This window comes from Rutilus rutilus (genome assembly GCF_951802725.1).
Source record: "Rutilus rutilus genome assembly, chromosome: 24".
NCBI lineage: Eukaryota > Metazoa > Chordata > Actinopteri > Cypriniformes > Leuciscidae > Rutilus > Rutilus rutilus.
This window is the reverse complement of record NC_140228.1, coordinates 27,092,401-27,109,377: the sequence shown is the minus strand read 5'-3', so window position 1 is coordinate 27,109,377 and position 16,977 is coordinate 27,092,401. Positions and strand designations below refer to the sequence as shown.

Genomic DNA, 16,977 nt, shown 5'->3' with positions numbered 1-16,977 from the left:
AATATGGGCACCATTGACTTCCATGGTGTTTCCCTCCACTCCATATTCTTCAAAATATCTTTTGTGTTCAGCAGAAGAAAGAAATTCATTCAGGTTTGGTTGGTTTGGAACAATTTGAGGGTGAGTAAATGATGACAGAATTTTCAGTTTTGGGTGAACTATCCCTTTTATAAATTACTTTTTGAAAGGCCTTGTTGCAACTATAGTAATACTTCTTAAAATTTCTTAAAAGTAGTTTATATTTCCAAACAAAGGTACACAATGTTGTAATGCACCCATATACTTATGTAAAAGATAATGTACAGTCAACCGGTCAATTATTGAAATATGTATAAAGTGCAATATGATGTATTTATGATGTATCTAGTAGGCTATTTATGATTTTTAGAAATAAACTCTGACCAGCAGATGGCACAAGACACCAATCTGCTCACACTGTATATTTACATTGAGTAGAGCTGAAAAACAGTCCTCATAATAGCCTACACTTTATATTAATATTCAATCCGATAACATTAGATAGAAGTATTAGTTATTAATATAAGTTATTAGTATTAAGTGTCATGAAATTTAAAATATGGAATATACACATATTTATTATGGAATATAAAACTGTATACATGTGTTACATTTTTTTTCACTAATATACTGTACATACATATTTATGAAACAATATCTACATGTAGCCTACTTCTGGCATTAAAATGTAAAAGTATACACTTGCCCTTTTACATTCATATAATTTACAAAAACTTGGAAGTTTGTCAACCACACAAGTACAAGTTACATATATGAAGCCACGCCCCAAACATCACGAGCCAATCGCGTGCGTGTCCGCAGAGCGCGTTCTGGTCACGTGACTGGCTGCAGTATATATAGAGAAGGTCCGCGCTGGTATAAAATGAAGCCTAGATGTGAAACAAAGTCTCTTTTATTGAAGTGTCACTGCTGCTCTGGGGGAGTCCGAGCTACAAAGCAGCTTTTACTAATTTCAAGCATGGCAGGTATGTGACAATGATTTCACTTTGTAAATTAAACAGAGCTGTTGACGTGTAGGGGTTGGACCATCTCGTACTGAAAAGTACCTGTATATAGCTACGATATATTTACATGCATGTTGAGCTTTATACATGTAAATAGCATCAAAAAGGTTTTAAGGACTGTGCATGTTCTTTGCATTTCTCATATTTCTGCAGGTGTAAAGTGCGTATAGCTAATATTGGTTTATATACTGGCATTATTAGTAATATCATTGTTTTGTTATCCAACGATTCGTTGTTGAATCAAATCCAGGCGCTCGAGTTCATTGAACCGCCTTTACGAATGTGTTCGACTCGCAATTATCCGAGTTAACAACTAGATTCAGCGAACTCAGAACCGTCTTTTTTAAATGAACGGTTGTGTGTGACTCATAATGAGCCGAGGAAATATTAAATGCCAAAAAGAATTGGTTTAGCATTTAATTAAAACATGCAAAACTTTTGAGTGGAGAGATATACCTGTAAAATAATGAATATTGTTTAATGCAAATTAGTTTCTGAATGTTCTTTTATGTGCTAAATTATGGTTACAAACCGAACTCTGACATTAAGATCAAACCCCCCTTTTAATAAAACTTAATATGGATTTTCTGGAATATTTTAGATCATATGCCAAGCAATGGTGTAAGGAACCATGCCATGAGGTGAAAGAATCACTGAATCAGTTTTTGAACAGGTTCTTTGAAATGAATTGTTCAAAAGAACCGATTCTTGTAATCAAATCAACTCATCAAAAAAACGTAATACTTTTTAAACCATATTAAAAAAAAATAATTATTTTTTCTTTTCATTTATGTTACAAAGGCATATAACTGTCTACTGTTTGTATATTAAGCTTTGTAAGTTATGTGGGCAAATCTGCATCATTGATCTGCATTCATTCTGTCATGCAAGATAATGTGAAATCAAATTCATAAGACCTCATCTGTCAGTCATGCCATATTACGCCAATCTGTAACCCTCTCGTTTCCTCGGCAGAACAGGCATTTGTCACTTTGGCCACAAATGATAGCTATGCAAGAGGAGCAATGGTGCTCGGAAAATCCCTTAGGAACCACAAGACTTCAAAAAAGCTGGTGGTGCTCATTGGACCCCATGTGTCCGATCAGTCAAGGTACGTCATGTCGATTTCAGCCTCTGTAGAAGTGTGTTGCAAACCCGTCTTACACCCGTGGAACACAAAAGAAGTTGTTTTTGAATGTTTTTAGGGCAGTGCTTCATAAGATCTACGATGAAGTCAGGCTAGTGGATGTGCTGGACAGCGGGGACACGGCACATTTGGCCATGATGAAGAGGCCCGATCTGGGTGTCACATTCACCAAGCTGCACTGCTGGACTCTCACACACTACTCAAAATGTGTGTTTATGGATGCAGACACGCTGGTGAGTGTTGAGTAAAGTTGTGCCTTGTCAAAACATGCATGAAATATTTATAATGCGGTTAGTCCGTGTGGTTTGTTATGTCACTTGAATTACATTGTGCCTCATTAACTCAGTGTGTGAATGTAAGCCTCTGTGTTGCGTTTAACTTGTTTAACTTGCACCGATGTGTATGTGCACCATTGAATTGTACACAATAAGACCACACGTATTTGCTCTCCTCCCGTACCTGTAACAAATCCTTCCCTGACCCAAAGCCCTAATTTACTTATACATTTTTTGTGTCCAGAAAGTTTGTATCATTGCATATATATATATTTTTCATGTCCTATTCATTCTTATAGGGGTCAAATTGACCCGCGAGGAAAGGATTTGTTACCATTTTTATTAAAACCACAAACTCCTAGAATCCAGTCGAATAAAAAGTGTGTGTGTGTTCCGAGTTCAAGTGTGCCAAAAGTCTTGGAGCACTCCGATGAACACTCAATTTAATAATTTAATAAAATAAAATAATAAAATTTGGGTCAAAATGACCTGAGGAGAGCATAAGGGAAAATTTTGACGGTAACACTTTATTTTACAGTGTCCTTGTTACATGTACTTACTATAGTAATAACAGTAAATTATGCATAATTACATGCAACTAACCCTCAACCAAATCCTTATCCTATAGTACTGTAAGTACATGTGGTTGCTTAATATTACTCAGTACTTAAATATATAATTACACTGTAACAATGACACCTTAAAATAAAGTGTAACCATTTTGACTTTATGTTGACAGTTCTTCTGAGAAGTTTCACACTTATTGTTTTGGATCTAGGTGGTGTCCAACATAGACGAGCTGTTCGACAGAGAGGAGTTGTCTGCAGCGCCGGACCCCGGTTGGCCTGACTGTTTCAACTCTGGTGTGTTCGTGTTTCGCCCGTCCAACGAAACCTACGGAAAGCTTCTGCAGTTCTGCACCGAGCACGGCAGCTTTGATGGTACGCAAACCGCGAGCGTCATTCATTTTGGGGTGTTTTAGAGCATTACACTACATTAGCATGCACACCAGCAGACAATAATGTGCTGTTTATTAGAAGCACGCGCTGCAGTTTCGACATCTGCCACTTTAAATGCTCAAGCTCTTTAAAGCAGGATGGATTCTGATTGGCTGTCAATGTTTATGGTTCGTCAACTCGACAACATTGTTCTGAAAGTGATTCCAACTATATTGTTCCACTGTGTTGTTGTTGTTGTAGCTGTGGTGTGGCATATTCTCACAGAATTATAATTAATATTTTTATAGTTATCAACAGTTACCGTCCTTGGTGTGAACAAGCCTTAAGTGATTTTATTTATTTTTTAAAGCTGGAGGGATGAGATTACTCACTTTAATTACTTAAAATATTTAAAATGAGAAATTGTGAAGAATGTTCCCGCTGCTCTTTTCCACACAACGAAACCTAAACAAAAAGATAGAAGTAGAAGTAGTTCACCATGGAAGTAGGTCATATGACGCATGCATTATATTCTGAATCCTTTACAATATGTTATGTTGAATGGCTGTGGACAGAAGGGCAAGATTTTTAGTAAATAACTAAAATTTCTGTTTCTCAAACAAAGTTATTGGATGACTTCAGAACACATTAATATGGTGCGAGTCATATAGACCAGTGGCCTGATGTATAAACGATGCGTACGCACAAAAAAGGCATTGAAATGTGCAAATGCAATTTTCCAAGCACACATCGGGATTTATAAAAAATAACCTTTGCCATAAATGTGTGCAGACACTCTAGACCGTGTGTACGCACTCATTTACTGGAAGGAGTGAAGTAATGAAGTGAACATAATTATTTAAACTCTGTTTTCCATTTGAACTTTGCCATTTCTACATTTAAATTGAATATGCCAATCTCAGCAATATAGTTAAGCACTGAAATTACATGAAATCATTATCCAGAAGTTACAATTGTACAATTTACAATATAAATAGAAATATTTGTAGTGGATGCTTTGCTTTTGAACACTTTTCCTGTGGCATGCTGTGTTTTAATGTTTTAACTACTGCGAGGATTGCTTAATTCTGCTTTAATTGCTTTGTTCTAAATAGCAGAACTCATGATTAATGGAGGATATTTTCACACTAATAATGATCAATGATGCACTTACCCTGTCTAGCAGATGGCTTAGCAACATAATGGCGTAATGACAGACACTGAAGGACTCGCTCCGTGATCGGACGGTCCATTGGCCGGTTTGAATGGGCCTGGTGACAGTAGTGCTGTAAAACCTCATATCTCATATGTGTGTCGTGCACAGACAGACAACAGCCTAATCATAACCCCTTTTGTGCTCTTCCCAGTATATTATGCACGTTTTATTTTTAAAATGTTTTGTCAGTGCATTTACACTGCAAAAAATATGGCCTATCTGTTTCCATTAAAACAACCTAATATATGTTTACCTTATAGGCAAAATTGCATAAATTTACACAGGACAGTACTATAGTGAGTATTTAAAAAAACAAATAATTTTACATATATTTATTTTTCACAGTGTAAATTGGGATTTTTAAATGAAAATATAGAGCTGCCTTTTTAAGTTTTATGGGTGATCATAAAGATGATCTTGTTTAGAGGTCCGTGGCGTCCAAGGCTACGTTTACACAACTACGAATATAGTGGAAACAAAATGTTTTACTTTACTTTTTTCGCGTACAGACGACAACATTGTCAAAGCGTTCCCCGTTCACACGGATCTGTGAAAACGGCTAAAAACGCTGTATTCTGCTGTCAGGCCAGTAGGTGGCGATGTCACTTTGTAAAGAAACCATAGACAGTAAAATAAATGGACACAGCGACCCCATTGGATTCAACGGAGACAAGTGAAGTGAATTAGAAGCACTCACTTCCTGATGGCTGAGCGTACTGCGCAGACTCAAACTGAGCTTGACGACGTAGATGTGACGTGAGCAACCCGTCTGTCTTCTAGTAGCTGTGCCAAGAGAAATCTGAATCATTCCCTTCCGAAACTTGCAGAGACGGAGAGTGTGAGTAGGAGCTGTCCATGAGCTAGGAGCAGGAGAAACTTTTGCTAAGTATTCTGATTAATTATTTTGTCATTTTGCCTCCACGTCCCCCCGATTGCCTGCGAGCTTCTCCTCCTGTCCATACGGTAATCTCTCTACTGTGCGACAGAGAGTCGCGTGGTTATGACGCAATCGCTAGCCTATTTTTACAAAAACTGCTTCTACGGGGCCATAACGTAAGATACAAGGTAATGGAGCCTTTTATACATTGTCGTGTTTCTTTAGAAATAAATAATGGACAAATGGAGTCTTTAAATGCCTCAGATGTAAAGTTATTCGCTGTCAAAGTGACGCCAAAATGAATGGGAGTCAATGGAATGCTAATAGCAGGTGAGGGTCCGCTAATCAATGGCGGCGCCCGGGGAAGCTTCAGTTTTTTCTGAAACATTACCCCCTTGAAGGAAACACTATACGCCTATAAACTGAACATGTAATACACATGCGCATGACGTCACGGTTTTAACAAATTTGCGAGACTATAATGGTATCGTATGAAAAAAACTTGCACTTTGAAACCTGTTTTCAAAGGTTTCCATTTTCAGGCCCTCAAAACGCTGTTGTTGTGTAAATAAACGGCCAAAACGCATATTATTAATTTTTTTTAATTTTTTTTTTGTGAAAACGGTGTCGTGTAAAACGCCCTTGATATAGACCAATTATAGGTGCTTTTTTGTCATTTTAGAGTTTAGACACACCACAACTAATCAAGGTCTTCAGACTCCCAGAAAGCAGGATCGGACACCCCTGGTCTTGAATAGATCGTAAACTGACATTTGTTTAAGCAGCTCTTATGTCTCTCTCTGGTGATTTGTGTGCTTATCAAGGCCAGGCGTGGCTAAATAATGGAGGCATCTTCCTTATCATTCCAGTCGAAACATCTCTGCAGATAATCACACACACATCAGTTTGACGTGTGCTCATCTTACACATAATGTCAGCGCAATTAACCCGCCCTTCCTCGTTTGCATCACAGAATTACCTCAAGCAAAAAGTTGCCAGCAGAGCCTCCCGAGTATTGCCCAACACAGCTGGTTCATGAGCCCGGCGAGAGGAATTTGGCACAAGCGCTCACAGCGAACAAAAGCCCTTTCAAGGCAACCCTCTTTTTCCTTTTCTTTGGGAGCCAAGGGCCATTTTTCTACAGCCACCTCTTGGCAAAGTTGCTCGTTATGCAACTTTTATGAGTTTTCGTAATTTTGTAAAATGGCTAAGCGGACAAGAGCATGCATGTTTCTCTTTCCATTCGCTTTGTTTTCTATCTGTTAGTTGATAAAATGCAGGACGAATAATTGTTTGCACATGCCAGCGACTTTCAGGAAACTGATGTATCGCTGTAAAGTTTTGGACCTGTTTTCTGCTCGACAACACAGTGAACACATTCTTACAAGTCAGGCTGAGAGTTTGAGCGCGACCGTCGAGGAGCCAATTAGATTGCAGCGTTTTGAGGGAGGGCTCTGATGCGGTTTCTGAAATTAATTGACACCGCTTACATTATGGAGACTGGCAGCTTTTCAAGAGCCTGATTATTATGCTTTTGTTCTCTTTCTGGGTTGTCATAATCACGGTCTGCGCTTATTGCAGGCCGTATAAATGCTACACAATCTCGTCAGCTTGAATATTCAGTCTATTTTTGTGAAGTGACCATCCTCTGAACATCCCCTGCCCTGTTTAATGACACGTCAATGCTCTAATGGTCTGGTAATTTGTAATGATTGCTTTATTTTTAGCAGGGCTAGTTTGTCCGTGGTGGTAACGGGGATAGTTTGAACTCTTCGTGACTGTTGCCATGTTGTCTCATGGTATTCTCTGCTTAATGAAACTGAGCTTTGGGAGGGAAGGAACTACGAAACTAGATTCACATTTTGGAAAGAAAATGTCCGTGATGCTTAAAGCTTTTCTATGTCACCTGTTTTGCTCACTTCCAGAGTGTTTGGGGTTTAAACTAAAGAAATTCAAAGAATTAAAAGTATGTTTAGTGATAATCTCTGTGATCAGCAGTTTCAAGAGTGTTTTGTAGGGGTGTCACAATATATTGCAATACAAAAATGCATCAAGTTATACATTTTTTAGAGGTTTCAGAGTTTTAGTGTCAGTACTACATTAAACTACTATATATAATTTGTGGGTCCTGATAATGTCAAATGTCTTGTTACCAGTAAAAAGTGGCCTACATTATTTTAAATATATATAGTGAGTGAAAGAGTGCAAGCATATTCATCTAAAATATTTCTGTATTTTCAGCTTCAGAATCATGAATATTTTTATTCTGGTGTCTCTATTGTCCTGTGCTTTGGGCTTGGACTTGGTGTTGGAAAACCCATTCATTAACACCCACAATGTAATACTAAATTTAGCATTTTAATCAACAGTACAATATTTGTTTTATGTATTTATAATTATATTTTTATATATATATATATATATATATATATATATATATATAAATTTTTATATATATATATATAATTTTTTATTATACATACCTTTTTATATATATATATATACCTTTTTATATTTTTATATATATATATACCTTTTTTGTATTTATATATATATATATATATACCATTTTTATATATATATATATACCATTTATATATATATATATATATATATATATATATATATATATACCATTTATATATATATATATATATATATACCTTTTTTATATATATTTATATATAATAACCAAAAAAAAAAATATATATATATATATATATATATATATATATAATTTTTTTTTTTTTACCTTTTCTCATATGTCTTGGAGTACCTGTAGAGTGAAACAGGGCATCAAACAAGCATCTTTCCATTTCCTCGTTTATTACAGTCCCGATGACCCGAGGCTATCATGTGGACTTGTTCTCATCCTCTGCCAATGTAAACCAGCGTGAGACTATGTGCATTCCTGGACCGTTCAGATCATCCCGTCAAAATGAGCGCTTCAAGACTGCAGTAATGTTTGTAGAGCCACATGCAGAAGGAAAGGCCCCGGGGGCCGATTCTGAACCCTGTTTCTGGGCTCCTGACGGCACGCCCAGATAAACTGGCTGTGGATTGGTTTAGCTGGTAAACCAGCATGCTTTGCAAGCACGTTATTCTGAATGCTCCAGCATGTCAGATAATCTGTTTAGGGCACGTAGCATTATTTGAGTTTCAAAAGCTCTTTTTTTGTGGCTGGCAGTGAGGATGCTGTATATGGTTTGTGCCGAGTCTATATTAATTTCCTCATATCGTGCACATGGCCTGTCCTGGAGCGAACATTCATGCGCTTTAGTGCAGAGGATGGCAAATCTAAGCGCAGTCCAGCTTAGCTCACACACGGGTCTCTTTCAAACCAAGCAGCTTTCTGCAGGCCAGCGCAGCAACTTGAACATGAGCAACAGCTTTTTGGGCCAATTTTGCCCTCACACGAAATTTGAGATTGTGCAGATTCATAATACAATGACTGGATTTTGCAAGCGACAGTAAATGCAATGTACAATGTGTATGATTCTTTTTAACTCTTTTCCCGCCAGAGTTTTTGAAAAGGTTGCCTCAAGCATTTTTGATCATTTCTTATCATTTTAATTTTCATGGCCCCCACAATATGAGCACATTTGTTGTATGAATGTCTGAATATGCAGACCCTCTGCTTTTAAACAACCAAAAAAAAAGTTATTCTAGCTTCATGCATTCCTTTTTTTATCAACACTTGAATGTGGGTGCGTTTTTAAGCAACTTGAGCACAAAGCTGAGAATTGCGTTTTTATCAAAGACTACATCAGTACGGATGGGATTCAGAGCGATGATCAAAGCACAGATGGAGTCGATCGAGTCCATCAACACCCCTAAAGCTTCACTGTAGCTCGTCCTGGGTCGACACTTCATTCGGTAACATCAGTTGTGATGATCGCGTTATTTTTACATACTACCACTTTGCCGCTTTACCACCCGACATGAGGGTGATTAGATGATGGCAGAATGTTCATTTTTGGGGCGAACTATCCCTTTAATGTTAACCAGCTGTCTGTGTGTCTTCAGGAGCGCTATTAATATTGCCCGTGTCCTCCTACACTCCTGGATTCTGTGTCTGTATAGCAGACACCTGATCTCAATACAGGCTTATTAAACAGCCTTTCAATGCTTGTTTTAATAGTTTCAGTATGTGTCATGCTGTAACATGTATAGCCGTGTCTCTGTGGTGTGTGTCCTCGCTGACCTTTGAGCGAGCATGCATGCAGGCTGCTCTTTCAGACCGGGGTGTCTTTTAGATATGTAGGGTCTTTTTTCAACTAGTAAGCACCTGGGCACATTCCTCGTACGGGAGGAAAGAGCCTAACTGGTCTTCATATGGGAATTTTTTTTTTTTTTTTTTTTTTCTGCAGTGCTATAAGATGTGGAAAAAACGTATTGTTGGTGTTTGTTAATTTAATTTTAGTTAAAAAAAAACAACTCATAATAAAAAAACGCCACTTGGGCCACAACATACTGTATGCAGTGCCATCTGCGCAATATTGTTTGCTGCTGTATTTGAATAAACTCATTTTCACTCGCTGTGCTCATTCACTATGTAGTCTGCAGTTCTGGGACTCTGTGCGCCTCTGTCGTCCACACTGACAGCTACTCTGAGCAAACAGATCAGATTTCATCACATACAAAATGTCAGTAGGAGGCTAGAACACCTTAGAAACAACCAAAAAGACTGATAAAGAATGCTAAAAGCAACGAGGACACCTTAGCAACCCCATAGCAACAGCCTGATATAACATAGCATAACAAAGAATTCAAAATGTAAATCTTATATTTTAAAAAAAAATTTGTGTGTGAATAAAACAGTCAAGGTTCTAAAAGGGAGTTTTCGCAATCATTCTGGGTTCCACAAAGAACCTTTCAGTGGACATGTGTTTTTCTTAGTGCAAAGAATATTTAAATAATCAATATAATTATTTGTTTATATTTAATAGTTTTAATATTCATTATTTAATTTTATTTATGTTTATTTTTTATTTTATTTATTATCCATTTGTTTAATAAATCTTTGTGTTCATTTAGTTTATTTTTTGTTGGTAATTGGCTTTATTTAATTTGTTTTTATTTTGTTAATTATTTCTTCATTCTATTAACTTTTTTTATTTATAATTTTTTATTTATTTACTTATTTAATGTTATTTAATTATTCATTTTAGTTATTCATTTACTATTTTATTTAGTTGTTTATTTTGTTAATTTGTATTTATTTGATCATATTTATTTATTAATTTAATCATTTTTATATATTCGTTATAAATGTATTTTTATTTTATTTTATTTATTCATTTAATTGTTTAATTCCTCTTTGCAATTACACACTTTAGCTTCAATAAAGGCTTAAATGAAGTGCTTTAATTGTTTACAGTGTTCTAAATTATGTTGATAAATGAAATGGAGTTAATTCCATTTTAAGTGACGTTCTTTATAAACTGTTTGTCCAATAGGAGGGGACCAAGGAGTTCTGAACGGCTTCTTCAGCGACTGGGCAACCACTGACATCACGAAACACCTTCCTTTCATCTATAACATGAGCAGCATAGCCATCTACACTTACCTTCCTGCTTTCAAACAGTAAGTGCGACTCCTCGACTTCATCAGCGGCCCTGTTTGACACTATATCATTGATCTTGGCATGCGCTGGCCTTCAGGATGGGACAGTAAGAGGATACACACAGTCACATGAGTTTGCTGCTTATGCCTTAACATCAGGTTACAGTAGATGAGGAAAGACGGGGCTGAGAACGAGTGTCAGAATCATTTCAGGAGACTCTAATTCGAAAATGTTTTCAGTTTTCAGTAATATTTTAGTTTTTTTTTTTTTTTTTAGCACAGTTTTACACCATTTACCATATATAAATAGATTTAGCTGATTTCAACCCACAGAAAATGTGAAAAAAACTGAGAGCAGATTTCAGTCCTTTTAAACAGTTAAACCATTATTTATTACTTGACCTCAAAGCAATAAACACATTTTAATGCATTTAATGAAAAATGAAAATTGTCATCATTTACCCATCCTCAAGTTGCTCCAAACCTGTATAAATTTCGGTTACATTTTATTTTAAGGTGTCATTGTTACAGTGTAATTATATATTTAAGTACTGACTAATCTTAAAGTGATACTTACCGATTAGCATTAAGCTTTGTATCAGTGGAAACCCGGTAGTATTTTGGAATGACCTTCCCTCCCTCATGTCCCCCTGAGACGAGAGATTTCTGGATTGTGTGTCTGGAATAAAACCTCAGATGACGCAAAAATCATCATTTATCGTCATCAGAGGCTCTTTTGTCCAGAGGCGAGAGACTCCAGCCAGTAGGAGGAGCTCGTTCCGCATGTGTTCAACCCGCCCATAGGGGGATCTCACGATAAAACGCCGTCTTTTCAGTTTCGAGTCGACTAGTAGCCTAGTCGTATCATTTCTTCCGACACTGCCCTCTGTAACCGGGAGGCGTGGCTTGGGAGTGGCCAAAGCAAGTGCATTCTGGGAGTTGTTGTCTTTCATCCACATGAGCCAAAAACACATTTTCTGGCTTTTCTCAGTCTAGAAGATATAAGAATAATTTCCCATTTCTACTACATAAATGACCCAATTTACATACACAATCATATTACCAGCTGTGAAATATCCCTTTAAGCAACTTCATGTGCTTACTATAGGATTAGGATTTGGTTGAGGGTTAGTTGCATGTAATCATGCATAATTTACTGTTATTACTATGGTAAGTACATGTGACATATGTATAAAGGACACTGAAAAATATAAAGTGTAACCTACATTTCTGTCTTCTGAGCATGAAAGATGTTTTGAATGTCGGTTTATGCGCTCCATTGACATCAATGGGGTCCATCAACTGTTTAGTAACCCATATTCTGTTGTGTTCAGCAGAATAAAGAAATGCATACAGGTTTAGAGGGTAAATAAATGACAGAATTTTAATTTTTGTGTGAACTATCCCTAGTCTTTCTGTCCACAGATATGGTGCAAATGCAAAAGTCGTCCACTTCCTGGGCCAGACGAAGCCGTGGAGCTACACGTACAACCCCAGGCAGAGGCGAGTGCGCGGGGACGTGACGGCGGCGGCTCACCCCGGCTTCCTCCTGGAGTGGTGGATGCTGTACAGCGGCGAGGTGGTGCCCATGCTGATCCGAGAGTACGGAGACCAGCCCTTCTGCTCCGGCTGCGAGGTCAGACCCCACAGAATACTATACAGAACCCTTTCCATGAGTCTTCATGGTCGTGTCACAATTATCATACTCATAAAATTAACACTAAAGTATATGAAACTGTGTCACTCGCCAGTTGGCTGGTAACATTTTTATGAATTCTAACAATGCATGAACGTGAACAAACATGAACGACGCTCGGAACCGTTGAAAAAGTCAACAAAAGCCTTGACGATTTAATTATTCAAGCGTAAGAAGACGTGAAAGGGAACTCGTTTCGTTACTCGCGTGCTGTGTGGAAAGCTTTGTGTGCGCACACATCCGAAGTGCGCGGCGTCTCTGACAGCGCGTGAACACTAAACTGAGCTCTCTTTCACGTCATCTTGCACTTGAGTGGACAAATTCCCACAAAATTATGTAAATAACAAAATCTAGTATCCTAGTAAACATAGTCTGTTATGTCTTAATGTAAACGCATGTGTACAGTATCAGTATATTAGATAAGTGACAACAGCCTAATAAACCCGCTGCTGTTTTTAATGTTAACCACAAAGGACAGATACAATCACTCACTGCTCTTGACTGCATATTCTTCACTGTATAAATTAAACATCCTTATTAAAGGTAAAAAATGGTTATTCAGTGTCAATTTACATTTGCTTGCTTTTATTTCTGCACCTGGAAACTACTGTTAGACCAACCTGAAAAGCACAGTTTATTTCTTGTAATTTGATCATTTGTTCTTATTTTATTGATTTTTACTGAGTTATTAAACCAACATTTTACAGTAGATACCAGTGAAAATTCACAATTTATATTATTATATAAATTTAAAACATTATTAAAGGCAAGTAATCTCTTTAATAATGTTTTAAATTTCTATAATATAATTGTGAATTCTCACTGGCTGAAAATAACTGTCTGTTTTTGCAAAAACGGTTTCATGGCTGGTAAAAAATCTTAATAGCCGGTATATTTTCTTAAGTCACCGGTTAATTAGCAAGTGTGGCAAAAAGTTAGTTTTAGGCCCTGCTTACACGACAAGCTGTGAATAATGAATAATCTTAACAACAAAACAGCATGTAAAGTCAAGTCACCTTCATTTGTATAGTGCTTTTTACAATACAGATTGTTTCAAAGCAGCTTTACAATTAATTTAAATTCATTCATTGTAAATCTTTATGAAATTAATTTAGTTCATTTATATATACGGCCGCTCTGGAGACAGTGTCGTCATCCAGTTCAGTTCTCATATAATGGTGGATTTTTTTTTTTTTTTTTTTTGCATTTACATATAAGCATCTAGCTAATTTGCTTTAATAATTTATTATTATTATTATTATTATCATCATTGTTATCAATCTAATTTAATAAAATTAAATCTAATAAAAAATATATATATTTGATAGGTATATAATATTCTAACAAATATAGTTTGGAATAACGGGAAAATTATTTATTTGTGGTTTTTTATTTATTTATTTTTTTTTAGATTTTATTATAAATATACATGACCAGGTCTAAAAATCACAATTTTACAATTGGTCGACCTCATATTTCCAGGTTTTTCAAGACTCAGGGAATCCTGGTTCTTCAAAGAGGGTCATTTTGTGTGGTATTTACTGGATAAAAAAAAAATATATTTTTATGTATATTTCAATATATTTTAAAGATTTATTTTTCATTTCTAGAAATCACACAAAATTAGTCTGCCTCATATATCCACTATTTTCAAGATTGTGGGAATCCTGTTTTTTCAGTGAATTAAAATAAGAAATATCTGGATTTGTAGTAGTTTTGGCTTATTTTAGTGCTTGTTTAGTCTGATCTGAAATCATTAAGTCATCTCGAGGCCCTTTGGTTGAGAAGCACTTCTTCAGTTTCAAAACTGCTGTGGCAGTCTGTCCTTTATCACTTTTGATAGCTGTGATTCTTTCAAACTGTACAGAACTTGTAAGTGTACCTTTTTTTTTTTTTTCATTTGTATTAATTGAATGTCTTAATTGCCTGAATTCTTCTCTTGTCAACAGGAGGATGCTGGTGAGAGCGAGCCGGTCCAGACGCTCATGTCCTCAGCCGAGCGCAAGCAGAGATGGGAACAGGGCCAGGCCGACTACATGGGAATAGACTCTTTTGACAACATTCAGAAAAAGCTTGATGTTTTCCTTAAATAGTCACAATTTTAAACACACTGAAACTCAGCTATGCAAGTGCCTCACATTGCAATACGCTAACTCATCACACTCTTTGTCTTCATACTAGCATTTATTGCCTGAACTTTACCTTTGAACCTCATGCAAAATGTGAATGAAATATAGTTAGCAATTTTTTTTTTTTTTTTTGATTTATAAAGGGAGTTTTGGGCCTCTGAAGTGTCGGCTTTCTCTTTCACTAGCTCAAAGTTGCAATATTTGAATGGTGTACTCGCCAGTGTTGCCAAAAGTTTTCAATGGAAAGTAGCAAAATCCTGCTCAGTCGTTCAAATGTCACTGGATGTAATGTGCCGACTGTCAGCACTTTACATGTGTCCTCTCCTGACCTGTGCTCGCATACACTGCGTCCGAAATCAAATACTTCTCTACTATATAGTAGCCTAAGTGAACAAGAATATGCCAACAGAGTAGTATGTCCGAATGCATAGTATTTGGAAAAACAGTTCCTCATCTCATAGGTACTTATTTTGAATAATTACTTCACGACCTCTAAAAAAGTATGTTCTATATAGTATGGGTGTGTATAGTATAAATGTAATCTGGACGTACTACATTCGCCATGTTGTCATTATGTGACCTCCCAGCATCAGTTGCATTGCTTCACTGTCATTCATAAATCCTGTCCCGTGGCCTCATGGGATAGTAAAGTGTTCATCATATTATGCTCACTTCAGAATCATCACTTCAGAAAGAAGTAGATCATCCGGGTACTTTTTGCCTTCTCTTTTATGAGTTGGCTACTGTGAATTCAGACATACTTCTCTTGTCACACACTGTTTTTCACCTATAAATATGGGAAGTATGCGATTTATGACGCTGGTAGGTCACGTGACCGTAACATAACAACATGGCAGATGTAGCCTAGTACGTCCGAATTTCATTCATACTATAGAACATACTAGTTTATAGTTTGCGAAGTAAGTCAAAATTCAAATAAAGTAGCCTACCTACTCAGACAGTATGCGATTTTGGACGCAGCAATAGACTACTGTATTTTTTTCGGACAGTGGAACGAGTTTGATAAAGTGACTGACTAGGCCTACATGTTAACCAGCGGTCCAAAAAGTCGATACATTGGTCGCTATAGTCGCTTTAAAAAGTCTCTAAAGTGTTGTGAAGAGTCGCTACTCTATAGGCCAGCAGAGACGCCAGTTCGAGGACCGGTTACACACTACATGTCATCAATCTCAGCACTTAAAATGAACTATTGGCCTATAATTCTCGTTTAAAGAAGACAAAAACTTTTTTCTCTACCTATTGTTTAATCTGTGCATTAGCCTATAATGTTTCACTTTTCAGAGGCGTTTGAGTGTTTTTTTGTTTTTTTTTTCATCACCCTATATTATTCACATGTTGGATGGTGTTGGATTTCTGTTTACATCTGTTGTGTTATCACTGTGCAATCAATTGCCACTTGTTTTTCCTCATCTTCTTTTTTTATATCTTTGTATTTTTCTTTTCTTTCTTTTTTGTATCCGTTTCCTTTTATTCAGTGTTACAGGGCCTTTAGCCCCGGCCTTAAAATAAAGCTTTTGAAATGATCGCCTGGCAACTTTACTGTAGGCCTAGCCTAATGCATACATAGGCAACAACATATAATAACATATGTGGCCTCAACCAGAACCAGGTTTGTAATTGAAGACTTGGTCTTAACAGATAAAGGCATATCAGTAAGAATTGAAAGTGTTTAAAAAACAACAATCCAAGAGAGAGATAAAAAAAATCATGAAATTATTCATTCATAAATTATATTACAGCGACACCCTGTGGTTCAACGTGAAACTATCTTTGCATGCATTATTTTAGTGTTTGTATTTATATTATCGTCTTCTTTATAAATCCTCATCATGCAGTTCTTATAAACTGTTGGACAGGTTACACGGGCACAGATGATTTATTTTTAATAACAAAGAAACAGCAAACGTCACCCATAAGTATTGAGAACAGTGGTTGCAGTTTACTGTAGCCTACTATAATAATAAACCAAATTATAGACTATAAATACGTGATTTCACACTCATTCTCTTCTGCTTTTTTTATTATTATTTTGAATTAACAATGGAACCATTTCAAATATGCTTCACTGAA

General features: G+C 36.4%; 1 protein-coding gene across 2 annotated transcripts; it reads left to right on the top strand.

The window, feature by feature from the left end:
- The first annotated feature begins 884 nt into the window (after positions 1 to 884).
- On the top strand, positions 885 to 16,431 carry gyg1b (glycogenin 1b). 2 transcript variants are annotated; one of them, XM_084398683.1, is made up of 7 exons: positions 885 to 1,004; positions 2,019 to 2,154; positions 2,249 to 2,423; positions 3,244 to 3,406; positions 10,956 to 11,082; positions 12,472 to 12,697; positions 14,707 to 16,425. In XM_084398683.1, exons 1-7 carry the CDS (start codon positions 902 to 904, stop codon positions 14,848 to 14,850), a joined length of 1,074 nt encoding a protein of 357 aa, XP_084254809.1. In that variant the 5' UTR covers positions 885 to 901; the 3' UTR covers positions 14,851 to 16,425. The 2 variants fall into 2 exon arrangements, with proteins under 2 accessions (XP_084254809.1, XP_084254810.1); XM_084398684.1 differs by having other exon boundaries at positions 888 to 1,004; positions 12,487 to 12,697; positions 14,707 to 16,431.
- Positions 16,432 to 16,977: the final 546 nt, after the last annotated feature.

What these genes read in the sequence shown, in the direction of transcription:
- gyg1b (XM_084398683.1), top strand. Translation starts at nt 902, where the DNA reads ATGAAGCCTAGATGTGAAACAAAGTCTCTTTTATTGAAGTGTCACTGC. An exon ending in TTATGGATGCAGACACGCTG is followed by an intron (nt 2,424 to 3,243) that starts GTGAGTGTTGAG and finishes TTTTGGATCTAG; the next exon opens with GTGGTGTCCAACATAGACGA. An exon ending in CGAGCACGGCAGCTTTGATG is followed by an intron (nt 3,407 to 10,955) that starts GTACGCAAACCG and finishes TTTGTCCAATAG; the next exon opens with GAGGGGACCAAGGAGTTCTG.